General features: G+C 56.4%; 1 protein-coding gene across 3 annotated transcripts in view; it reads left to right on the forward strand.

Moving 5' to 3' along the window:
- The window catches only part of CCDC12 (coiled-coil domain containing 12), a 55,404-nt gene that overhangs the window by 23,659 nt on the left and 5,524 nt on the right, over positions 1-26,221 (forward strand). For 2 of the 3 annotated variants that reach the window (XM_004760782.3, XM_004760781.3), the window contains exons 2-4: positions 10,498-10,565; positions 24,447-24,526; positions 26,076-26,137. In XM_004760782.3, the coding sequence (XP_004760839.1) occupies positions 10,498-10,565; positions 24,447-24,526; positions 26,076-26,137 (210 nt within the window). Of the gene's footprint in view, positions 1-10,497; positions 10,567-24,446; positions 24,527-26,075; positions 26,138-26,221 lie in introns of those variants that run through there. The other variant, XR_006606971.1, reaches the window with a different exon arrangement.

A 26,221-nucleotide genomic window follows, 5' to 3' on the forward strand; every position in this document is an offset into this window, starting at 1 on the left:
TCTTCTGAGTTGACGGCACTACCACGTCCCTGAGAAGCGGGCACGGTTGAGATTTTTGCCCTCAGTCTACAGGAGAGAAACAGGTACAGGTGCTTGCCGGGGAATGGTGGGGGGCACGGAATAGATAACTCAGTGGGGAACATGCAGATGATGTGGTAGAAAGAACTGTGTGTGTGGCTGCAGGGAACTGGACGGGCTTCTGTCGGCTGGGTCCTCACACCAGTGGGAAGGCTAGGGCTCTGACATGCACAGACCTGAGTTAGGTGTCCCCGAGCCTCAGTCCTTGCGTCCAGGAGGCAGGCCTCATGATGCCTGATGGATGCTGTCATTGGGAGGAGAGCCTTGTCTTGTCAGGGGAAGAAGTAGAAGTGTGTCTTGCCTCCCCTGGGTTACCCCTTCTCTCCTTTGCTGGTAATGTAGCTGCTGTTGGCTGCCAGGTTCTGGGGGACCGATGGACAGGCCTCTCAGAGCCTCCAGTCGAGGAGGACAGACAGATGACAACAGAATCTCATGTGGGCGTGTCCAGGTGAAATTGAACGCCTGGGACAGTTCTTGATGGAGGGGCTGCCCGGGAAGAAAGCCCTTCTGCGGAACATGGGGGTGACTTTCAGGCCAGAGGGCCGGCCGCCTCCGTGTTGGGGTAGTGGTGTGTGCAGAATGAAAGCTTCAGTGGGGAAGCCTTGCACACACGGTCCCCATGCTTCCAAGCTGGGGCCCTTGTCCCTTCCCCTCCCAGGGAATCGACAGGTCACTCTTAATTTGAATTTGTTTTAAAAATTGCATGTTTGTCATCTACAGAAACTTAGCAAAGATAAAGAAGCACTGTTGGAAAAGGATGATGCCTTCTGTTCCCAGGCCGCTACCTTGTACAGTGTGAGGCAGGGAGCATTTTCTCTGCGGGCCGGACTGACCGTAGTCTGTCCTTTGCTTCCCAGCCTGGATCTGGGCCCTGGGTCCTGGGCCCTGGGTCCCTGTTAGGTCTGTTTTGGTTCCTGGAACTCAACTGGCTGTCCACTTTGTTTGTTTGTTTGTTTGTGGGGGTTCAAGGCAGAGCAGGGGGTCGGGAGCTGAAAACAGACCAGCTTGTTCCCCAGGGTTGTATGGCAAGGGGCGGGGTTCAGGTCAGGCCCCCAGGATGCCAGCAGGCTGTCTCCCATCCTGGGTGTCACACAGGGCCCTGCACCTGAAGGTTGGACCCAGGTTCCCTACCCTCAGTGTCCCCACGGAAGTAGCACTACCTGCTCCCCAGGGGAGGGAACAGAGAGGTCCTGTGGTTTGCCCTGGGCGCCAGCTCTGGTAAGCTGCAGTCTGCGCCAGGTCTGTGCCGGCTGGGCCTGCTCCTGGCTGTGCTTGGCCCATAGCATCCTCTACAGGGAGGGTCCTGTGGAGCTTGGAGCCTTGCTGGCAGCCCAGAAGAACCGGTCCAGGCCAGCTGTGTGTGAGGGAAAGGGGGGGCACTGGTCCCTGCCCTGAGCTCCGCATGACCTTTCAAGGGCTTTTCCTGCTGGAGATTGGGGGTGGGGGCATGACCACAAGGGCCCTCCCCAGCCTCTGTACTTCCCGGGGCTGCTTGTTCCATCTGCTGCCCTCCCCTTCCCCACTACTCCTGAAGGTGCAGGACAGGTGGGACTCCTTTGGAGAGCCTCCCCAGATAACCTCCCGAGCCGCCCAAAGAACACCCCCACCCCCCACCCTTATGCCACCGCCATGCTGCTGAGCCCTTCCCTTTCCTCCTCCGGGATGCTACCCCTTTGAGGATCTGAAGCTCTGTGGATTCGTACTCCAGGAAAATGAGCCTTTCACACCTGGCCTGTGTGTGTGTGTGTGTGTGTGTGTGACTGTTGACCTCTGGGAGCCTATCCATGGACCCAGGCTAAAAGTGCCCCCCACCCCAGGTGTGTGAACACTAGATGCCCTCTCCTTCTGTTCTTTTTCCCGCTCAGGACCTGATACAGGGTCCCTAGCACAGGAGCCAATCAATATTGGTTAACCAGTAATTTGCTGGCGGACTTGTCTGCCGCCTGCTTTGAACACAGCCCAGGTCCTAGCTGTGCTTGTGGCAAGAATAGCACAGACTTGGCTTAGGGCCAGCCCCTGCAACTCCCTCTGCCCCATGAAGGACATCAGCCACCATCCTGGGGCCAGGCCGGGTAATGGGGCCTTGGTGGTGGGGCTGGCCCCACTTCGGAGGAGCGGGCCCTCTTCTCTGCTGCTGGGGACACCTGGCTGGACCCTGGCCTGTGTCTGCCCCAGCCTCTGCCAGAGCCTGGTCCGCCCAATAGCTGTTGCGCCCTTGCTCTCTGTCACCTTTGTGGCCAGAGGCACCTTCTTCTTCCTGTGAGTCCCTGTAAGAACCTGGGGGTAGTTGTCGGACTCCTCCCTGTCCCCCAGAGCCCTCAGGCACCCCCTCGTTCTGCCCCAGCCTCTGCCAGAGCCTGGTCCGCCCAATAGCTGTTGCACCCTTGCTCTCTGTCACCTTTGTGGCCACAGACACCTTCTTCTTCCTGTGAGTCCCTGTAAGAACCTGGGGGTAGTTGTCGGACTCCTCCCTGTCCCCCAGAGCCCTCAGGCACCCCCTCGTTCTGTCGCAGCACCACCAGCCTGGTTCCAGCCCTTATCTGCAGGCCTTATCTCCAGCGTGGGCCCACAGGAGAGCAGTAACTCTCTGCTCTCAGATGTCGGTCCCCACCCTCCCTGCTGGACTCTCCGAATCGGGTTCTGGGCGCCGTGCTGACTGCAGAGTCAGAAGATCTGTCCCCCAGCACAGAGGGTCAGACCCATTGTCTGACGTCTCCGTGAAGCAAATGTTGCTGCCCAGCTTGTCTGCTCTCAGGACTCATGAAAGTGAAAGCTTCTCCTGACCTGTCAGATGCAGGCAGTCTGGGCCTGCAGCCCTGCGGTTTCTCCACAGCCCTGCCCTTCCTGCCCTGGCCCCACTCTCCCTGCCCTTCAGGGGCTGCGGCCTTGTCCACTCGGGCTGCAGGCTCTTCTTCCCCCCTGGCCAGTCCACCCTTGTGGCAGTGTGGAGATACAAGTGTGATAGTGTCTGTTTTCATAGAAGAGGAAACCAAGGCCAGACAGGTTAAGTAACTTGCCCAGGGTCACACGGCAGGGCGAAATGGAGCTGGGCTTTGTCAGGCAGGGTCCGGCCCAGAGCCTGTGAGCTCCACCACTGCACCAGCTATGTAGGTGGGGTCCGACTTGTGGGTACAGGCAGGTAAGGCAGGGACCTGCCCTTGAGGGACTCCCCACCTGCTGAGCAGAGCGGACATATAGGCCAGGTAGTCCCTGCGGCAAACCAAGTTCTGGGGACCCCGAGTCAGGGGGCCCTGCAGGGATTCTTGCTTGCCCAAGAGACTCAGAGCCTCCCTCCCACCCTTTCTCCTGTCTCAGGGCAGTGGAGGACTGGCCAGTGGCATTCAGCCCTGGGCTTATCACCGCATCTTCAGGGTGAGTCAGACTCTGGGTGCCTGCCCTGCCCCTGAGTGCCCTCAGAGCACAGCACCTGTCGTCACCGCACCCGACAGGAAGTCCCTCCACCCGACGGAGGGCTGCTCTGGCTCTGAGGACGGGCGCAAGGGTGAGATTGTGCAACCTGCCAGGTTGGCCCTCAGTGGCATCAGTCCCTTCCTGTCCCCCTCGCCCCCTTCCTGTGCCTATCTCGCCCTGACTTTTCCCCACCCTGGGCCCAAATCAACTGGAAAGGCCCTAGCTGGGGCTGGTTTCCCCTCTTAAGGGACTAGGTTTGGGGCCTACTCTTGCTTAGACTGTTGAGCAGAAGGGCCTTACCATGAACAGCTCCCCAGGCATCCCCAGAGCTAATGAGGCCTGTTGGCCTGGCCATCGGAAAGGGTTTCTGTACCTGCGCGTACTCTCGGGTCTCCAGCTTCTTCAGTTACGGGCTCGTGATAGGGGGACCTAGATCACAGATTGGAGTGTCTCTCTATGAACCCTTTCCTGCTTCCTTCTTTCTCTTCTGGAAGGAAGAACCCTAGGCAGCACCTCCTCTTGGGATGAGGGAGGGGCTCGTTCCTTGTCCCCTCAGCTCGAGAGCTCCTCCTTCAGCGCTGCTGCTGCTGGCAGTTCCCAGCCCTCATTTACTCGGAACGAGCAGCTGCTGGGACAGGTGCAGCCCAGGAGTGGACCGTCTCACCTGGCTTCTGGTCTCCCCATCGTCTCCCACGACTCCCCTTCCAGGCTGCCACAGAGCCCTTTGAGAGTGTTGGCCTTGGCCCAGCTAAGTCCACCCACAGCCCTGGAGGAAGGCCTTGTCAGCCCCCTCCAGCCTTGACCTCCCCCAGTCCTGGCTGAGCCAGCCATGTAGGATGGCCCCGCAGGTCTGGACAGTGCCCTTACTCTGCCCTCATGGCTTTCCCAGGCAGTTACCATTCTTCAGCTGCTTGGTAACCTCCCATTGGACATGCAGAGCTGAGTTTTAGGGTTACCTCCTTCTCTGACAACACCTATCCCTTGCCAGTTCCCTAGGTATACAAACATGGAATAAAGTCTTCCTTACCATGCAGAGTTATGGTTTTTGAGTAGAATTGAGACCCTTGAGAATAGCATTCTTGTTTCCTTTATTTTTGTGCCCAGGGCGCTGACCCAGCACACAAAGGGGAGCAGTTAAAAGGGAAGAGGGACTCCAGTATTTGCCTGGATGGGGATGACAGAAGGAGGAGAGACAGCAATTTCCTCCCCCCCCCCACTTTTCTGCATTTCTGGTGGTTGACTGAGTTTCTGTTGGGGTTCAGGCAGCAAATGTGGATTGAGGTGCTCCTCCCATTCCCTGCAGCGGTACTCAGTTCATGAGGGCTTCTTCTGGGAAGGGACCGGGAAGCAAACACATTGTTAAAACACCAAGACTAGAAGGTCCCAGAATTGATGAACCTCCAGCTGTTATTTTTTTAAGTAAGCTCTGCACCCAATGTGGGACTTGAACTCATTACCCTGAGATTAGGAGTTGCGTGCTCTGCTGACTGAGCCAGCCAGGTGCTCCTCCAGCTGGTCTAAGAGAGAAAGAAAAAAGGCAGAGAGGTTGTTAGCATCAATGGATATCATTACAGATCCTACAGACATTGAAGAGAATAAATAAGAGAGTATTGTAAGCCGTTTTATGCCAATCCATTCAGTAACTTAGGTGAAATGGACACTCCTTGAAACATGCAAATTAATGAGACTGACACGGGAAGAAATAGAAAATCTATAGAGCCCCATACCTAAACTCTCACAAAGAAAACTTTGGGCCAAGATGGCTTCACTGAAGTCTTATCAGAGATTTAAGGAAGAAGTAATACCGATCTTGCACAACCCTTATTTTATTTGCAGAAATATGGTTTCTGGCAGAAGGGTTTCAAACAGTATGAAACAGCTCCGTTGGTCTCTGTTTGGGGCGGGTCTGTTCTGAGGCCCCTTAAGTCTTGCATCAGAGACCCCTTCCCCCTGCAGGCTGTGGGAGGCATTTCCAGGAACAGGCAAGAGGACCCTAGTCCAGGATGTGGCTTTCCTGCCCTCTGCCACCACTGTTTCCAAGAGTTTGGCTCTTCTGGAGTTGGTAGAAAGAGTAGTTAAATTAGCAGACAGTTGATGATGGTTGTCTAGTCCAGCCCAGCAGGAGCTCCAGGAGATGCCCCCATAATTGAGGAATATATGAAGGACTTGAGGGAGGCCTGGATAGGAATAGGAATGACTACCTGACCGGGCCCAGAGGAGTGACTCGCATATTGTCGGGGAACCTCAGGAGGCTGCCTGGAGGAGGTGGCTTTTGAGCTGGCCTCCAGAATTGGTAGAGGGTAGGTTCTCTTAGGGATTATGAGAGTGGGCATGTCAGGATTTGAGAAACAGTGGCTGTAGGGGCAGGGTAGTCTGGACAGGGGCAAGTGTGAGTGGGCTCTAGGGCTAGTGTTGGGGCCTTATGAGGCTGCTCCTGGAGGAGAATGGCTGTTGTCCTGAGAGCCTGGGGAGCCAACGAGAACTTGGAGCAGAGGATTGGTGTGATACGACCCGCATCTGGGACACAAATGGGAAGGTGGAGACAGACTTCGGGGAGGTGGAAGAGGAAAAGCAGGGAAGTGCCCCAGGAAGCTGTGTTCTCCAGCGGCGTAGTGGGGCAGCAGACTGGCAGCCTGGCATGGTTGGGAGGCAAGGGGAGAGACAGTTGTGGGCTGGGTTGCACGGGTGCCTCTGGCCGCAGCTTGGGAGAAGGCAAGGACCAGAGAACAGACTGGGAAGGAGGGAGAAAGGTGGGAGATTTGGGGAAGGGTGTGTGTGGGGGAGGGGTTAAGCAGTGAGTCAGATTTAATTGTCTTGGGGTGGATGGGGTGTCTCCAGATTTGGGGGGGATGCTGTGCCCCTCAGGCCCCGCCTGCCCTCAGAGGGTGTGCGCCACGGCCTGAACCTGGACTTGGGCTGGCTGCAGCCAGTCAGAGTCAGGGCTGAACCAGAGCTGAACCTGACCGGCTGGGGAGCAGGGGAGAGGTGGCTGGGGTCAGATATTTTTAGAAACTGAGTGCCGCTCTTCCACTATCTCTCATTTGTCTCGGTGGTGAGAACACAGGGCCAGGGTCAGAAAGACTTTGATCCAGACCTGCAGCCGCCAGGGACAGGCTCTGTGTCCTCAGGCGAATCTTTTCCCTTTCCCTGATGGCCATGCACCAGGCTCCCCGTGCGCGTTGAACTGAAGACTTGGGAGACAGCCCTGGGGGCCCTTTGAGTCTCTCAGCGCTGGGGTGGGCCGTGAGGGTGGTCTCCACCTCCTGCCACTATCCCAGGTAGTAAATGCCCTGCCTGGGGACTGAGGCCAGGATCACCCAGAAGCTGTTTCCCTGCTCATGAACGCTCTCTGTGGAGTTGCTGTGGAGCGTGAAGACGGGAGTGCGCCTCGAGCTCGCATTTCTACGGCCTTTTGCAGGTTACCCTGCTCCTGCCCCACACGCGTCTCTGTTCTTCCTCCAGCAGCCCAGGCCAGGGTCGTCCTTAACCTCACGCTGCGGGCAGTTAATGGTGCAGCCCACCCACTGGACAGCTGGGCATTTTTTAAAAATGTCACAGAGACGGGTGCATGTTTTCTCATTCATTAATGAATAACCAGCCTGCGCCACGGCACTCGAGTATCTCTGGGACTCCAGGACTGTGGTGGCCGCGGTGGCTGCCGAGAAGGGGGCACAGTGTTTGCCGAGGACTGGTTCCCGGAGGCCGGTCCTGTCGTCCCCACCCTCCTCTGCCAGCTGGTCCAGGTTAACAGAGCCCCATGGAAAGACGCCTTCCATTGGGTTTGCCCACCAGCCCACACGGGGGAAAGCTGAGCCTTTTTTCTCTGCCCTTCTGTCTCTGTCCTTACTCACCAGGGGGAGGCAGGCGGTTGGGGAATCTGCTCATGGGCAGTTGGAAAGGAACTTTTTTTTTTTTGACTGTTCAGGCTTACGGCTTGCTTAATCTGCTGGCATTTCATAATGGAGAGGGGTGCATGCACCCGTTGGAAGGTCCCGCCCAGGCCCCCTCAGCACTGGAGGCCACACAGAGAACCCTAGCTTGTTTCTCATTGAAGAATTTGTATTCTGGGGGCACCTGGGTGGCTCAGTCAGTTAAGCGTCTGCTTTTTTACTCAGGTCATGATCCCAGGGTCCTGGGATCGAGCCCCACATCAGGCTCCCTGCTCAGTGGGAAGCCTGCTTCTCCCTCTCTCTCTGCCCGCCTCTCTTCCTACTTGTGCGCGCTCGCTTTCCCTCTGTCAAATAAATAAATAAAATCTTAAAAAATGAAAATTTGTACTCTGTCCTCCCTTCCCTCTTCGGCCATCGCCATCCGAGAGCCTCTCTGTCCGGGGCTTGCTTGTCCAGCGAGGTGGCCAGGCTCTTAGGAAAGGTCTTTCTGCCAACAGCTCCCCCAGCCTTTCCTCTGGCTCCTAGTGCCTTACTTAGGACACTGGCCAGAGCCCTCTGTGACCAGCCCCACCTGCCTCGCCAGCCTGACCAGCATTCACCTTCACCAAGGCCTGCGTCTCCGGCCACCTGGGTGTTCTGCACAGCACACCCTCCTGTGCTACGGCTGCGCCCCTGTCCAGGAAGCCTGTTCTACTCCAGTCACCCCCACATTCTATCCATCCTTCCCCACCCCACCCTGCAGAACCACGTCGACCTCTCATGTGGTCACTCGTTCCTGCTGCTTCGTCCCTGAGACGAGGCTGCTCGAGGTTGAAAGAGCAAGGGCTTATCTTGATCCATGCACATCATAAAAGCATTTCTCTGGGCCAAAAGCCTCCAGGCTGGTTTCCGGGCTCTCCGGGCTCTCCTTCCCTGTAAGCATGAGGCCTAGGAACGGTGGGGTCTGGTTGTTCTCAGGTCTCCATGGCGATCACTGTTGGGAAGGGATTCATGGAGCAGATGCTGCTGTCAGGGAGGCAGCTGTCCGTGGCACGAGCAAAGTTCAAGGAGAGTTAGCACAGCACACGTAGATGTTTCACTTAAAATTTATATGTCTGTTCTAGCTCTTTCCTTTTCTAAATTTTTATTTAAGTTCCATTTAGGTAACATATATTGTATTATTAGTTGCAGGGGTAGAATTTAGTGATTTGTCAGTTGCCTAAAACACCCAGTGCACATTACATCCCATGCCATCTTTAATGCCCCTCACCCAGACACCCCCCCCCCCCCCCAACCTCCCCTCCAGCAGCCTTCAGTTCGTTTCCTAGAGCTAAGAGTGTCTCATGGTGGGGCGCCTGGGTGGTTCAGTTGGTTAAGCAACTGCCTTCAGCTCAGGTCATGATCCTGGGGTCCTGGGATCGAGCCCCACATCAGGCTCCCTCCTCCTTCGGGGAGCCTGCTTCTCCCTGTCCCTCTGCCAGCTGCTCCCCTTGCTTGTGCTCTCTCTCTGTCAAATAAATAAATATTGTTTTTTTGGGGGGGCGCCTGGGTGGCTCAGTGGTTTGAGGCCTCTGCCTTTGGCTCAGGTCATGATCCCAGGGTCCTGGGATCGAGCCCCGCGTTGGACTCTCTGCTCAGCGGGGAACCTGCTTCCTCCTCTCTCCCTGCCTGCCTCTCTGCCTATTTGTGATCTCTGCCTGTCAAATAAAAAATAAATACAATATTTTAAAATATATATATTCTTTTTTTTAAAGTTTCTTATGGTGTGTCTCCCTCTCTGATTTTATCTTATTTTATTTCTTCTTTCCTGTCTACTATGTTCATCTATTTTGTTTCTTAAATTCCACATAGGAGTGAAATCATGGTATTTGTCTTTTTCTATTGGGCCTATTTTTCTTAGCATAATACTCTTTCCATCTAGTTCCATTTAGCAAATGGTAAAAATTTTTTTTAGTTCCTTTCCCCCCCCCTTTTTTTGGTAACCTCTGCACCCAACATGAAGTCTATACCCCAAGATCAGGAGTCGTGTGCTCCTCCAGCTGAGCCTCCCAGGCACCCCTCTAGCTCTTGCTTACATCAAAGCAGCCTCCTTATGGCAGTGCCTTACTGATGTCTCAGAACACTGTTCCAGAGGGATGGGCAAAGGCACGCTGCTGCCAGTAATGAAGTGCACGGTGTGACCCCCCCCCCAACTGGAGGGCCAGTCCTGGCAGGCACGGGGACCCCAGAGTGCCCCAGCACGTGCACTGAGAACACGGTCATGCATTCGAGCACAGACATAGGTGCACACCCTGGATGTCCGTTTGTGCCCAGGGCCAGTCTGATCTTACGGAGTCGGGGAAAGCCCGGGGAGTCACTTGCTTCTGTAGCTGGAGCTGCATGGTGCTGTCCTCTGTTGTGGCCCCTGGTGTTCCCAGAGAATGAGTACACTATGTCAGGTTTGAGACTTACCAAGAGACGGGGCGGGGCGGGGGGGGGGGCAAGAGGAAGGCAAAAAAAAAAAGCCAACAACAAAAAAAGAAGACATTTTCCCCATAAAAACTTGAAACTAGTTCTCCTTCCCTCCATCCCCTGAATACACAGCAGGAGTCTTATTCTAAGCCTGGTTCTAGTTGGAGTTAGTTACCCCTTAAGGTAAGGAAATAGTTGTTCCTGGAGGAACACCAGTCTGCTGGCCTGGAAGGGAGCCTTGGAGGCCCAAGCTCTTGCCCCACCCTGGTCACTGGTGACTGCCTTTCTCAGCTCGGCGGGCAGCTCCATCCAGACCCACGGGCGGGGCCGGGGGGATTGCCAACCACCTGCATTTCTCACCACTCAAACCTAGCTCCTCCTGCATGTGTTTTGTGGGGGTCACCATGTGCCCAGTCCAGGCTGGGGTCACCGGTTGCTAAGTTTTGTGGGTGGTGGGTAGGGGCAGGGGAAGAGTTGAAGGCTGGGCAGTGAGGCTCCGGTGCTGTGTGCCACTCGGGAGCGGTCGGGGGCTGCGACATCAAGCTGCTCCTTGCCAGGGTCAGAGGCTGCTGAGCCTCTCGGGAGCATAGGGCGGAGCTCCCAGTCCCATTCTTCCCCAGCTCCCTGGATGTCAAGGACAGGGGAAGAGCGCCCATCTGAGCAAGTGATTTTCTCCCTTCTTTTGCAGGACAAGGAAGACGGGGAGCCCAAAACCAAGCAGCTCAGAGAAGGGGAGGAGGAAGGCGAGAAGCACAGGTGAGGCCCGTGTGCAGCTCATGTCATCCACCTCGTTGCTGACAGTCTCTACCCCCGTGCCCTGTGCCCCCCACTCCCAACCCTCCACCCTGCACCCCCCACCCCCGCCGCCCCTTGGCTGCCTTGTGCAGGTCTGAAAAGCTCGCCCTTCCCCCCCCAGTTGGAGGCTTTGCTCCCTTTCCCCCACTGGCCAGCTGGCTTTTACGTGGCCACCCGCAGATTCTTCCCAACCCTTGTTAAGGTTTATCCTGGCGTGTTCCCCAGCACCTGCAGAATCAGGTCCAAACCGTGCCTGGCGTGTTCGTTTTGCCGGGGCTACCCGGCCTCATCCAGCCCCTTCCCGTTCCCTGTAACCCCTCTGGCCCTTCGGCGTCTCCTGAAGGTGCCCTCTGCGTGTGCTGTTCTCCCAGCCTGGGTTCCTTGTCCTCCCCTCCACCTTCCACGGGTCAGTCCTGTGGAGTTCAGCTCGGGGGCTGCTTTGCCTCAAAAGTACCTGTGAAACATTGGCAAACCCACGGTGTGTGGGCAGGAGTTGGTTGGTCTTCATGAGCTGGGGAGAGCCTTCCTGCCCGCCCAGCACTTCCATGCCGGAGTTCCAGGCTCTCGCGCCCCTCCCCCCCACGCCCAGCCTTGAACTCGGGCCACAAGGCCAGCAGGGGAGCTGTGCTTGGGATCAGACTTGGTCTCTGAATGGACAGGTCACCTTGATGTCCTCTGTCCTGAGCAGTTTCCTCAAGGCCCAGGGCTTGAAGGCGTCTGCTTGCGTCGGGTAGTGGATATTGATGTCTGAAGAAAACTTCCCCGGGCAGGCTGTGCTTTGAGGGGGGATAGCTGGAGAGGGGGGACCCTCCCCGGAGGAGGGAGCAGGACTTCCTGATGCCACGGCCTTATGTTGACCTTACCAGTGTGAGGGGAATCTCCCCAGGGGCGGGCCCCTCATCTGGAGCTGATCTCAAACCAGACGGGGCATCTTCATCCCCCAGGGTGTGTGTGAGTGTGCTTGTGTGTGTGTGCTTGTGCGTGTGTGTGTGCATGTGTGTGCACCTGTGTGACTTGCACATTTACAGAGGGGGTTCACACCGCCCTCACAGGCAGCCCCAGGGGGTCCTTACCCCTCCCCTTGCTTGTTCATCAGAGATGGGAACAGCTCTGTGCTGAGAGGTGGGTGGTGCTGGGACCCCGCCACCTTAGGTGCTGGACTCTGTGCTTCCCTGTTGGGGTCTGGCCCCTCCACCAGCACCTCAGGGGGCCCTCACTGGTGCCCAAGATTATGGCTGCGTCCTTGCTCTTTTGCCAGGTGACCTCACATGTGTGGTTTGGGGGTGCATACCTGAACGGTTTCCCTGTTCTGTGGGACCTGCTGGGGGAACCTCTGTTTTTCTGCTGGTTTGTTCTTACTTAGGTTCTCAGTCGATCGCTGGCTAGAGCCTAGAGTCCTGATTTCTGGGCTGTCTTTGCTTTGCTGGGACGTCAGTGCTCTCATCCCCTCCTCCTAGAGGAGAAAGAGAAGGGTCAGTGGTGAGCAGGATCATACGGTAGAACAGGTGATTGTTGAGTCGTGGGATTGAATCTCGAACATGGTGTCGACGGAGAGAAGAGCAGGCTTTGGCATTGAGAACAGACAGGGCAGGAACATTCGTATGAAATTCAGAAACCCACACGATAATAGAGGTGTTACTCGTTCCACAAGTCCTGACTTGATTGCTTCCCTGATTTGGCCTGGGAGGTGGCTGGGGACAAAACACTGCCCCTGCCCTCATGGGGCACATGTTCTCTGGAGAGGGATAGACTGGGAAGAGGGCAGTGGAGTGGAAGCCACGGGAATGGGGCCATGCCCGTGGATGTGCACCTGCTCCCACCTTCAGGTTCGCTGCTGGGAAGCTGGGAGGAAACAGGATTAGGGAAAGGCTTTCACCAGCCACGATACACCATTCCTTTAACAAAAAGGCAGGCGGGGGGCGGGGGCAGGAACAAACCTGTCTCAAAAAATGGTAGTGTTGCTTTTGTTGAGGAAGAGAGCACAAGTGTGGTGTTATTCTCTATTTCTGTGTGCCTGAGAGATTTCATCACAAAAACAGTGTGAAAAGAGAGGGCCGCAGGGCCCCAGGTTCCTGTGCGAAAGCTCTGGGTAAGAGAGCCCTGGTTCACCTTCTAGGCCTTAGTGAGTCATTTGTGGCAAAGCCTGAGACCCCTCTGAAGTCCTTTCTTGAGCCTGCAGGGGCTGGTCAGGTGAGGGCCGGTAGGGGAGGCAGGAAGACCCGCTCAGAGCTGCCCAGAGACCAGACCTGTGGGACACTGAATTGAGTTCTACTTCCATCCTGTTCTCCCACTTTTCTGACGCCACCGTCTATAAGACAGGGTGTGTGGGGGACAGGTCTGGCCCGGGCATCAGGAGCATGGCTTCTGTGTTGGTCCCTCTGCTGCTCAGTCACTGCCTTGTCAGGAAGCCCCGCCTGAGCCAGGCGTGGAGCTGTGCCTGAATTTGTAGCCCCCCAGGAAAAGGGGACTCTCTTGACTTGAACAGGCTTAGAGCAAAGGGGCCACCCAGGTTATTCGGGAGGGCAGGGCAGGGGAGAGCTTTAATAGTCCCTGTACCAAATGGCCAGACCCCTGTGGGTTTAAGCCCAGACTGCAGGGTCTGGGGTGTGGCCTTGGGCTTTCCAGGAAGAGCCTGAGGCCGTAGAATCTGGGTCTGTCCTAGGCAAGAGGGGACCTTTCTCCTCATCGGTACCCGAAATCTGGAAAGGGACTCCCAGCAGGATGCTTATGGCTTGGGAGCACACTCCACAGAGCCCCTAAGCCCCAGCCCCTGCCATGGCCCTCTCTGCCAGTGGGGAGAAGGGGCCACCTTCCAGTTCCACCAAGGACGGGGGCGGGGGTGGGGGCGGGGATGATCTCAGAGGCCAGTTAGCAGTGAGCATCTTTGCTTCCTTGGCTCCTGGGAAGTAAGAACAGTCTGTTTTGGTCCAGGTCGGCCCTCTCTGAGCCCAGGTGCCAGATGGGCACCTCTGTGGGCACCAGCCCTTCTGAAGTGTCCTGAGAGGAACGCAGGGCCCACTCTGGGCTGCCTTCAGCCAGGGGCAGCAGGACAAGGCCTTACGGAGAACATTCCTCTTGCATTGGGTCTGGAATCTTAGTGGGTAGGACTTGGGCAGAGAAGGCTCAGAGGCATGAGCTGCAGGGTGGAAGGGTGAGCGGGGTAACCTCTTATTGGGGAGGCAGGACAGACACCCTCTGACCCATGGCTTGGAAAGCCCAGCGCAGGCTTCGTACAGGTCCCTAGAGCAGGGAGGGAGGGTTAACCTGGTGGCCGTGTAGGTGCTGCACAGGCTTATGGGGGCTGCCCATGTCTCTGGCTGGTGATGAACTTCCAGATGGACTTCCCAGATGTTCATCATGTGCTTCTGGTTACACAGACACGACTGAGCAAAGTAAGAAAAAATGAGACCGTTCTCAGCAGCGGGGCCCCAAAACTGTAGAAACCAGGCAGAGGGAAGGAGCTCGGGGCTTGGGAGCAGCTCTGGGTGGGAAGCCGGGCCCGCCAGGTACTAGCCTTGTGGCCCTGGCCAGTCCCGTTGCTTTAATGAGCCTCACCCGAGTATCTCCGGCAGAAAGAGGGGGAGCACAATAGCACTCGCTTCTCTGATGGGCGCAACAAATACCATCACTTTCTGTCTGGCTTATGCTGGGCTCTGGGCAGAAAGAAGTCACTTTGAGGCTCTCCTGAGAGAACTGAGGGACTCCAGACGCGTGGAGAAGGCAGAACTTTCACACAGGCTGTGGTCATTTGGCAAATGCGGCAGTGGCTGGGGAGACAGCAAGGGGGGTGCATGAGAGAAGAAGTAAGGCTGAGAAATGAATCGTTCAGGTCCTTCATGGGACACCCCCTCCACCCCCCGATACAGGTGAGCTTCGGCGAAGCCGTTGTGTGCCATCATTTAGCAGGTGCGGTGTGGGGCTGGGGCAGGAGGCCAAGGAAACCGGAGCACCCAGCAGGATCGGAGGCGGGCACCCCAGGGACCTCACTCCTTGCCTGCCAGACTAGAGAATCACCCCTCTTCCTCTCTGCCTGGGCTCCTGCCTGTTTGCCTAAGGACACTTCTCAGAATCTTAGGCTCTTCCGGTTCCTTTGCCTTTCCTTATAAACTAGAATTGGCTCGTTAATATCTATCTTTTAAAAAGCTTGCTAGGATTTTGATTGGAATTGCATGGAATCTGTAGATCCATTATGTCTTCTTAAAATCTGTATGACTCTCTCCGGAATAAATCCTGCCCTGTCCCCATACAAGCAAATCCCCACTGGGGTGGGGAGTCAGTCCCTTGAAGGCAGACCAGCCCAAGCCAGGCCCTGTGGGAAGGGAAGCCATGTTTGCCTTCCCAGAAGGCCTCTGCTTGTTGTCTGGGCTGGAACCGCTCTCTTCCAGCCACCGTCCCTGTAGCTGACTCTGAGGGGCGTCCCAGACTCCTCTCTCTCTCGTTCTTAAAAAATATTTTATTTATTTATTTGACAGATCACAAGCAGGCAGAGAGAGGGGAGGAAGCAGGCTCCCCGCTGAGCAGAGAGCCTGATGCGGAGCTCGATTCCAGGACCCTGGGATCATGACCTGAGCTGAAGGCAGAGGCTTAACCCGCTGAGCCACCCAGGCGCCCCTGAGACTCCTGTCTTAACACAGCCCCTTGCTTATGGCCTTGGTGAGACAGGACCCGGCAGCCCTCGAAAACTGGCCCACCGAGAGGGGCTTTTCTGTTTTTTTTAAAGCCTTGGTCACTTCCTCCTGAGGGCAAGTCAGCTGATCCGTGTGCCACAGTTGGGTGTCTGGGGGGAGGGTTTTAGCGGAGAGTCACAGCCACGCTGGCATCGGGGAGGAGGGAGAGGTGCTGCACACCCTAGCGGGCCCGGGGCAGGAGAGCGGGTCTTGTTGCATGCCTGAACAAGCAAGCCTCAAACCCTCAGCCCCCCGCCACCAGCTCCTCCCTCCTCCTCCGGATCAAGGTGTGCCCCCAGCTGGAGCAGTCCCCACGCAGGGACAGTCACTCACTCTGGACTGGCTCACAGGCTGCTACCACAGAAACTGGGCCCCAAGCCCTTGTTCTTCAGGATGGAAAACCAGTTCTTCAGCTCCGTGTGGAGAGAGGTCCCACCCCGGCTGAGGCCCGGCCCGGGCCTGGCCCAGTGCCCGAGCCCTGCAGGCTGGCAAGTGTTAGGCCTTCTCGTCTGCGAGCTGGGTCTCTGGGACAGTGTCTTGTGCTTTCACAGCCATGATGTCACCTTTATCCCACTCTCGTGGTGATCTCGGGGAGGCTGTCACCCACCCCTCCTGAGTCACCTCCATGTGCTCTGGGCCCAGTCCGTTGCAGTGGGATGGACTGTGGCTCCGTGGGTCACCCTGCTTCTCCTGGCCCTGCCACTCTGGAGTAGGCCCTGGGTCGAGGGACAGTGAATCAGGAAGAGGACTGGTGTAAGAAGGAGGTGTTCACCATTCGAGCAGGCCAGTCGCTTCCCTTCCATGCAGTGGAACCCGGGAGGGTGGCTGGGTCCTTTCTGCCTGGGAAGAAGCCCTGATCTTGTCGGTCGTGATCATCAGGGCTTCCCAAGCCCTTCCCATGAAATCCCCCTCCCTCCTCCGGGAGCAGGTGTGTTCCGACTGCGAGGTGAAGAAACCTCACTTCATGCAGGTGAAGCGACTTGCCCACGATCTCCCAGCTGAGCTGAAGGGGTCCAGCGCTGGAAGTCATCCCCAGCCCCTCTGCCTGCAAACTCCCAGGGCCCTGCCTGTTCTGTTCTTCCGCCTTCACCCTCCACGCCTCTCCCAGATGCGGAGGCACCGGGGGCCTTTGGCCCGTGTGCACTCGTGGCTCGTGGCTGGGACCGGTGGGGTGGGCATTAGGGAGCCTGGGCAGCAGTGTGGTGAGAAGAGGTTTCAATCGGGGCTTACAGCTCGGGGCAGCCCCATCGGGTTGAGCACCATCTACCTCCCCAGCGTGGCCTGTGGGACAGGTGGGGCCCAGGAGGGTGGGAGGTGGTGGGCTGTGCAGGCTCCCGGCCCCCCCGGCCCCCACCGCCATCTGTCCCCAGGCAGCCGGTGTGGCCAGTTCAGGACTCATCCTGTGTGCCCTTTGGGATTTGGCTTGGCTGCCCAGACCTTTGCTGTCTCCTCTCTTAAGATCTGAATTGATACTTAAAGTACTGAAATTACAGGTTCCTGCTGTTTGTGACCTTTTTCCATACACTGTGTTCTGATAATCTTTTGATAAATACACTTCTTCAAACTCAGTGGCTGCTTATGATTTTTGGAGGGAGTACTGCTCCTCGTTTCTTCTTCAGTCCTTGCTTTTCAGTACATCATCTGTTTCTAGTACTTCAGATGCCCGTCAGCGGTGCGTTTTCAGGTGGGGTGGGTACGGAGCCCAGTCTGGAAGTCTAGGGAACGTGGCCTGGGCCCTGCAGACTCTTGGGTGGCAGTGGGTATGGACCACACGAGCCAGATTTGGCAGCTCAAACTGGGCAGAGGGGCCTGAATTAGCTTGTACTTGGCCCTGGGCATGGCCTTGGCCAGCTGCTGGCTGTTCTGAACCATCAGGGACTGGAAACCTGGTACCCTTGGTGGGCCTTGGGGCTGACACAGTGGGGTGAACTTGGGTGGGGCTTCTCACCCCTGCCCAGCCCTAGTGCTTTTGGCTGCCCTGTTTTTAAGACCAGGCCCGACTGCCTTTCTGTTCTAGATTTCTAAAGCCCCTTTTCCTAACGCCCGTGACCCACTGTAATGTCAGGGGCTGAGGGAGGGTCCTGGAGGCTGGGATCTGGGGAGGGAGGAGGGGTTTCAAGAATGGTGCTGTGGGCCACGCTCCAGAGAGGGAGAAGATGCGGGTATGGCCAGCATGATTTTTTTCCCTTCACGAACACAGAGGGCCCGGAGCGCAGGCTGACCCAGCTGCCGACCTGGGCAGGACTCCTGGGCCTGCTGTCAGCTGGCCTTTCCTCTTCCACGTGACTGCAGGTCCCTAAGGAACTTGGTGAGGGAGGCTGGGGTCTGCCTTGAGGCCAGACACCTGGGCTGGGATTCTGGCTCTGGCTTCTCCTGCCCTCTGTGGCTCTTGGGCACATCCATGAGTCTCTCTGTGGACTGTTTTCCACATCTGGGAAGTATCGGTAACCACCTGACGTTGAAGGGCAGTCCCGAGAGGCAGCGCGTGGAGGGTGTTCCTGTGGAGAAGGAAGCCTCGTCCCATCCATCTTGCCCTGCGCTTTGGGGTGGGGCTGGACATCAAGGGCAGGTGGATACGGGAGCTCCCACCCCTTTCCCTGAAGCCCTCGGACGAATCTTTGGCCAGGGGTCACATGAGAGGCTTTGTCCGTGGGATGTGGCCTTGTCCGGCACATGGTCTGTTCTTGTGCCACACTTTCTCTGTCAGTAGGACAGGAGGCCTGGGGCAGGTTGCTGGCAGGGGTGGGGAGGGGTGGCCTTTGACTGCCCTCTGTCTGTACCTGTCCCCATAGTGTGGCCAGCGTTGCCCTTTGGGAGGACAGCTGGAGTACAGTGTCTTCTGCCCATGAGTGGGGAAGCTGCTGGGCTCTTTAAAAGTTTCATTTGCTATCAGGCCAACCATCAAGTTTCCCGAATTAAACTGCTGAGCAACCACCAAACAAGAAATCGCTACAGTCCATCTGTTTCCAGTGTCCATGTTCCATACCAACCTTGTACTTTACTTATAGGGACGTTTCCGGGTGTTCTGATGACACTGTCCTGAGCTGGACCACTCCCCCCGCCCCCTGCTCCCATTGTGGCCACTGTCTGGATGGGGTGCTTGCAGTGTCCTCTGGGGGACTCCGCCAGAAGAGAGCCCAGAAGTGTCGGCCCCAGAAGTGTCGGCCTGGGGTTGTTACAGATGATGCTACCAGAAGCATTTCTGTGTGGAACATTCGGTTTTGTTTGATCCTGTTTTGGTCCTATTTCTATGGTATAATTTCCCCAGAGCAGGCTTATCAGGTCATGGGGTTTGAACACTCTAATCTGTCTGGAAGGAAGTGACCACCAGCCTCCGGAGCACTTGTGAACCGTTTGGGACAGTTGCTTGTCACCTTGTTTTCACGGGCCTCAGGGGTCTGGACTCTGGTAGCCACAAACCAGGCCTTGTCTACAATAGACATGGGGGTGAGCGTGCTTGTGCAGAGCCCAAAGCACACAGAAGGTTTGTTGTGTGTGTGTGTGTGTGTGTGTGTGTGTGTGTCCATCCATCCCTGGAAGAGGCCCATGGCTCCGGACCCCGGATGTGCAAGCTGAAAGCCGTTTGTGGTCAGAGCTACTGTCTTCAGCCAGGGCTGGCCTCCAGGACCTCCCAGGCCTGTCTAGGGCTTGATCTGCCTTGTGTTCAGCTACTGGGCTGCTCTTTGGGCTGCTCCCCACCTTTCTCTGGTTCTGGAGGAGCCTGTGTTGGCACAAGAGACCTAGATAGCTGGGTGGGGTGGGCTGTGTTCTGAGGGCCCAGGGCAGGGGCTGAGGGTCTGGTGTCCCCGAGTGTAAGGCTGGGAGCACGGATAAGGGCAAAGTAGGCGAGGGCTAAGAACCCTCCATGAGCAGTAGGCTTTCTCTGAGACCCGCTTGCCAGTGAAAGGGTTGGACCTTCCAGATCATCTGGAAACCTCCTTTAATGTGGACATTCTAGAACTCTCTTCCTGGGCAGAGTTTCATATTTTACAGAGAATACCAACTTTCTCCTCCCCCTTCTCTTGAGGGACATGTGTGGGAGGCGATTTCCCCAGAATCTCCCTGGCCAGCCCACACCCGGGGTCCCCGCAGCTGGCCTTGAGGGAGACCTCACAGTGGTCACTGATCCTGCTCAGGCTCTTGCTAGGTCTCCTCAGATACCCAGGGAGGGAGTGGAGGAGAGAAGATGGAAACAGGCATTTCCCCTGTTTAAGGAGACACCGTAGGATGTGAACGTGGGTATCACGTTTGTTTGCTTTGCTTACAAACACAGCAGAAGGCCCTGAGGAGTTGGCTGCCCTGGCCTGGCCACATTCCTGCCCTTTGTGAATCTCCTGGGCACAAATTCTCTGCTTCACAAGCACTATAAGGCCCAGAGAGCCCCCAGGCCGCCAACCACGTGCCCTCCCTGAATTCTTCTGTGGAGTGGAGATAAATGTGAGTTGGCAGTGGAGTGCAGGAGCTGACTTTCTGGGAGCTTGTAGGGCAGGGTATGCGGGACAGCCACGAAAGGGCCATGTGCATGGGGTGTGTGGGCTGCTGCAGAGAGGGAAGGGCCGTGGAGGGCCAAGGGGAAGCACAGGAGAGGAGTCGTCTGCTGTGTCTTGGGGTGGATGGCCATCTTTGGGCTGCTCAGTATGCCATCTGATTGAGTTAGGTCTTGAAGCCCAGGGGCAGGAAAGTGTAGCAGACCAGGCTGGCAGTGATCCAGGAGTCATTTGATTGGAAAGTAGGCTGTGGGGCCAATGGGGAATGAGGCCAGGACTGTGTGAAGAGGCTGAGCCTTGTTTAGGGGACACAGGGGGCACTGGATCAGAGAGGGTGAAAATGGGGGTACCCAGATGGCTTCTGTGTCTGCGCCCGCTCTGTAGAAGAGATAGGCTCAGCTCAGACGATGGCTGCCCACATGGAGGGACCTGGGGGTGGCCCAGGGCATTTGCACCAGGCTGTCTCAGTCAGTAGAGTGTCTGACTCTTGATCTCAGGGTCATGAGTTCAAGTCCCACGTTGGATATGGAGTCTAATTAAAAAAAAAAAAAATCCATACCATTTCTCATGCAGCCAGTCGTCCCCAATGCTGCATTTTTGATCCCAGGGGTCATTATGAGTATTTTGTGCAGTGTCAGTATTCTTTTAGATTTCCCTGCATATTTACTCTGTCTCATGCATTTCATTTCTTCTGCAATTCCTTCTACATTCCTTCTGCAGCTGACTGAAGGAAATGGTTTTACTTCAGTTAAAAGCATTCCCCTTAGTATTTCTTGACAGATTCCCTGACGGCCAATTTTGCTAGTTTTTCTTTGAAGGCTATTTTTTTTTTTAAGATTTATTGTTTATCTGAGAGAGAGCACGCAAGCACCGAGGAGGGTAGAGGGAGAGGGTAAGAGAATTCCAAGCAGATTTCCCACTGAATGTAGAGCCTGATGGCAGGCTCGATCCCACCACCCTGAGATCATGACCTGAGCCAAAGTCAGGAGTCAGATACTTACCTGACTGAGCCACCCAGGTGCCCCTTTATGAAGGCCGGTTTATCTCGATTTATCACTCTGGTGCAACATTCTCATGACTCCTGGCCTTGGCCATGTATCACTCCATTGTCTTACGGTTTCCATTGTTTCTGTCGAGAAGTCAGCTGTTAGTCTTAAGTTCTCCTTTGAAGTCCACATGTCTACCTAATTTAAGAATTTATCTTTGGCATTGAGTAGTTTGATAATGATTTGCCTGACTGTGCTCTTTTTGGAGTTCCCAGTGTTTCTTTCATCTGTGTGTGGCTTGGCTCAATGTTTTCCACTTATTTTGTGAAATTTTCAGTTATTATCTCTTTAAATATTGCTGCTGGGATTCTCGTTACATGTTATGTTAGCTCTTTCTGCCACATCATATGAATCTGTCCTGTTCTTTTTCATATTTCCCAACGCTTTTCCTCTATGCCTTGGTCTGGATATTTTCTGACTGACCTTGTGGTTCCCTAATCCCCCCTTTCGTTGTTCTAAGCTCTAGTGGAACCCATTTATTGAGCTCTTTTAGCTTTGGTTAGATTTCCAGTTGTAGAATTCCCATTTGATTAATTTTTACAGTTTCACATTCTCTGCTGCAGTTCTCCATTGTGTGAGAGGCCTTCCCAAACTTTCATTAATTTGTCTTGTATTTCATTTCTAGTGAAATGAATGAAATGAATCTCCTTTGGGTGTATTTCTGGCATCTTTATTTATTTTTTTTTTCCCATGACTTTGGTGGAATCCTGGATGTTGTATATGAAAAGTCCTGGGGATAATTTGGGGGTTTCTGAATCATTTATTTTCTTCTGGAGAAAATGTATTCCAGTTTCTGGCAGGTGATTTGGTTATGGATGCCCTCACTCACCCTCTCAGGACTTAGGAAGAGGCTTCCTTCCTCCCACTGATGCAAACTTCTGTCTCTTCAGCCCATGGGTTGGCGGGAAGCTCTGCTTGGGGTCTCCGCTTTTTAGCCTCTGCATGTAAGTAGGTGCTTTAAGGGAGAAGAGGTGCCCAGGGTCAGCCTCACCTGTTGCACTGCTCCCCCGCCCTGTGATCACAGCCCTTCCAATCCTGGTTGCCCAGATACTTGTCCAAGGCTAAAGATTGGATTTTTTTTTTAAGATTTTATATATTTATTTGACACAGAGAGATCATAAGTAGGCAGAGAGAGAAGGGGAAGTAGTCACCCTGCTGAGTAGCAAGCCCAATGTGGGGCTTGATCCCAGGACTGTGAGATCATGACCTGAGCTGAAGGCAGAATCTTAACCCACCCACGCCACCCAGGCGCCCCTGTTGTTGCTGTTTAAAGATTTTATTTATTTATTTGAGAGGGAGAGCATGAGCAAGGGGAGGGGCAAAGGGAGAGCAGGCTCCCCACTGAGCAAGGATCCCGATATGGGACTCGATCCCAGGACTCTGGGATCATGACCTGAGCTGAAGGCAGACGCTTAACGGACCAAGCTACTCAGGCGCCCTTGTTGTCAGGTTTTTCAAGTTGTTTGCAGAGGCAGGCGGTTAAACCTTGGTCCCATGTTGGAAAGACCAGGCCCTGAGCAGAACCCATTGCCCCCATGACCTGCCCCAGAGGCTCTTGTCCCATGTCAGTGATAGGCATAGGGGAGGGCTAGTTAACTGCGGATTAGTGAGAGGCAGTCTCTTCATTAGGTCTTACAGAGTCAAGCAAGGAGGGCTCGGACCTAGCTTGAACAGCTGGGCAGTATCAAGTTTACTGTTTACTGATGTGGAAACTGAGGCCCAGATGGGACAGTCCCACAGTGACCCATGTGTCCGTGACTCCTGGACCCGTACTCAGCTCCAGGGGCGCGGGGGCAGCAGGCAGCGGGGCTGCTGCGGGACATGGGGGTGCTGGGTGGCCAGCCCCCTAGCTGTGCTGCTCTTTCCTGTTGTGCTGCCTCTCCCTGTCCCCCTGCCATGTCCTCCCCGTTCCAGTGTCTTCCAAAGCCTGAGCAGCGAGGGGGCCAGGGTGTGGGCACTCCCTTTTGCCGTGAGCCCTGGCACAGTTCCCAGTGGCCTCCCCTCTTGCCTGCTGATTTCTCACATGGCCCTGGAGCTGGTTTCTGAGAGTGATAGGGGTTTTCTTTCTCACTAACCCCTGCAGTCTTCTGCCCACACCCAGTTTCTCTTCCGCTTCTCTCCCCACCCTGTTGTGAACGAAAGTACCTGCACCAAATCACTCATGGCTTTCTCTCCTGGTGCCTCTGTGGCATTTGCCAGTGGGCCCAAGGGAGCCATTGGCGGGTAGAGGACAGGGTGGGTTTCCCCGCTCCATAGAGGAGGCGGCCTGTGGGAGTGGGTGGCAGGATTTCTGCATGCAGGCCGTGCCTGCGCTGCCTCTCGGGGCCCTGGCAGAGAAGGGCACTGGGGGGGGGGCTGGTGAATTAGGGGGTGATTGGCATCAGAGAGCTCCCCAACTCAGACCACTGCCGCTTGCTCAGTGTATGGCCACAGACACCTGCTGCCTTGGCTCTAGAAAAGCTTGCTGCCCGGGGACGTGAGTGGCGTTTTTGCCCGGTATAGGCAGTGTTCTGTAGGTGATGGACAGTGGGAGCTCTCCTGCTGGGGAAATAGGCCCTATCCTGGAGGTCTAGGACTTCAGAGGAGCCAGTAGTCCTTGAGGGGCTCAGAAGAGGTAGTGAAGAAGGAGGAGCCCCAGCCCAGGTTTCCCTGGCTGGTGTGTCAGGGTCACTTCTGCTTCCTCAGGGCTGAAATGGTCTGGCCCACAGTCTCTGGTTTTTATTAAGCAGCAGCCCCCAGGAACTGCTCTGCCACCCTGTGGGCTTGGCCAGGGCCACTTCTGCTGCAGGCAAGCTTCTGGGTGGGGGCGTGGGGTGGATGAGCTGCTGAGCCAGGGCGGCCCCAGCAAGTCCGTGGTGTGGCCTTGCCCGAGGGGACTGGCCAGGCAGGCCCACTTTGTGATCCTGGCCCTCTTCCCCCCTCTGGCTCCTCTGCTGTCACAGAGCTCTTGGGGTCTTTCCAGGAGCACTTTAAGGAGCTCTTGCGGCCTTGGGGCTGGGCTGTTCTCCTGGCTGTCCTGGTGGGCCTGGCTCTTCAGCCTCACACACCGTTGTTCCTGTCCTCCGCCCTGGCTGCCTGCCCCTAGCACAGGTGCACCCTTGCCACCAAGACCTGAGTTCTGCTCCAGCGGCTCCTGACCTCAGAGGCTCTGAGGAGGAGGCTGGGTTTGGAGAACCTGGTGACCACCGGGCTTTGTCCCTTAGGAGAAACTCAGTCCAGGAGCTCCGGCCCTGACTTCAAGTCACACTGCAGCCACTGCCGTAGGACCTCATGATAGTAGTGCAGCCTCTTGGACCTGCAGGTCCCGTAACTGTCAAATGGAGCTCCTCCGGGACAGGTGGCCTGTGAATGCTCTCCAAGGCTCCTCAGCCCCAGCTCTGGGCGAGGGCAGAGTGGCCCGCCCAGCTGCTACCTGGCAGGGGATGGGACTGAGGTTCAGAGACGGGGGCCTGTCCCCATGAGTCTTCTGTTCCTGTGCTTTCCCTCTTTACCAGGCTTTCTCCCGAGAGACTCCAGCATGTGTGGCTTCCTCACGGTTTGATTCCTGTGAGGAATCTGATTCCTCAGGGTCTGATTCACAGCCTTGGAGGTGACCGAGGTGGCCACGTCCTCCGCTGCATCGCCTGTTGTCTGCTCTCATAGGGAACTCAGGCTGCGGAACTATGTCCCCGAGGATGAGGACCTGAAGAGGAGGCGGGTGCCCCCAGCCAAGCCAGTTGCAGGTAGGTGGGCTGCGTCACTCCAAGTCTGCTCTGAGACGCCCCTGGATGCCTCCGCCTCGGCAGATGTCGTGCTCCCTTGGGAAATAACCAGCAGCGCCAGGGCTGAAGTCAGGCTTCTAGGAGCCTCCGGCCCCATCTCACGGCTGTGGGGCATAACCCATGATGTACGACACCAGAGGCACTCAGGGCACCCGAGGGCCTTCTGGGGACCTGCGAGGGAAGAGGCCACGTCCCCTGGGAGGACCTCTCTGGGCTGAGGGACGGAAGTGGCCCTGGGGCCCTGGGACAGCAAGGGCAGTGGGAGTCGGGGGAGGGTCCTGTGGGCGCCTGGGGGTTCGAGTGAGACCCCGAAGAAGAGCAGCGTGTTCAGGCGCTCAGAGGGCTGTGGGCAGACACCCGCTGGGCGCAGAGAAGGGGAGAGGCGTTCATGCTGGCAGGCGAGGGTCCGGCCCTGAGGCGGCCCATCTCCCGCGGTGTAGGGAGCGGCTCAGTAGCCAGGAGCTTGTGGGAAGGCTGCACACTGGAGATGCTGGGCGCCTCCTACCCCGGGGGTCCCTGGCCCTGTGTTTAGCCTTTGTGTTACCAGTTTTGAATTCTCCCAAGTTATAAATGAGTAATTGTTTATCTTGCAAATAGTGAAGTGTTGCCCCTTCAGTCACAGCCCAGTCTGGTTCCCCATGTTGTTTGCCCCGAGATTCACATGCTTTCCGGGTGATTTGCTTCATGGTATGGGCCGCACCATGATGGGGACAGTAAGGCCAGACAAGGGAGGGGGCGGGGAGTGGTCCCATACCACTGGGTCAGCACCTGTGTCTGGGGGGAAGTAAGGTAGGGCTGAGGGGCCAGGAGACAGCACATGGCCACAGTGATGGGGGTCGGAGGAAGCTCCTGGAGCCCAGACTTGTCGTTAGCACTACTGGTCTCTGTCCCCACAGGGGTAAGGCCCTCCTGGTCTCATCACCCATAGGCCCTGTGCGTGGTCAGCCACGGGGCGTAGCTGGGAGGTGTGTGAGGACAGCTGTTCCCCAGGTCACACACATCCAAGTGGGATGGAAAGAAAAGACACCTGGGTCCCGGCCAGTCCAGGGCCCAGAGGACACCCTCAGAGCCCAGGAGCCCCTTTAGAGTATGGGAAAGCTGGTCTCCTGGTTCTTCACAAAACCGTCTGTGGAAATACGCAGGCAGTGCTCGCATTTCCCAGCAGGGGAGAGTACCAGCCTTGCGTCCTGGCTGGAGGTCTGCCCCGGCTGCTGGAGGTCTGCCCTGGCTGGAGGTCTGCGCGCTGTCTCTTCTGGCCGTCCAGTCCCGCGGCCCCTCCTTCACCGCAGGATTGCTTTCATCCTGGGAACCCCAAGCCCTTCCTCCGGGGCTGCCTTTGCAGTCTTAGTCTCTGGAGGTTGGGAGCCCCGCGAGAGGGCCAAGAAAGCCCAGGGTCTCCACGGGTGGGTCCCCGTCCGCACCCTCTCCCCGTCCCCCGGGCTGCAGGGTGCGCCCCATCGACTGGCGGCACCTTTCCGACCTGCCTGTGTGGTTGTCTTGCACCCTCTAGTGGAAGAGAAGGTGAAGGAGCAGCTGGAGGCCGCCAAGCCCGAGCCCATCATTGAGGAAGTGGTGAGCGTCCTGAGTCCTCCGGGAGCCCACTGGGGGCCCGTCTCTGCTCCCTCTCGCTGCCCCATGCTCCTCTCTTCTGCTTTG

Source organism: Mustela putorius, unplaced genomic scaffold (assembly GCF_011764305.1).
Source record: "Mustela putorius furo isolate JIRA1106 unplaced genomic scaffold, ASM1176430v1.1 tig00000095_pilon_pilon_pilon, whole genome shotgun sequence".
Taxonomy (NCBI): Eukaryota; Metazoa; Chordata; class Mammalia; order Carnivora; family Mustelidae; genus Mustela; species Mustela putorius.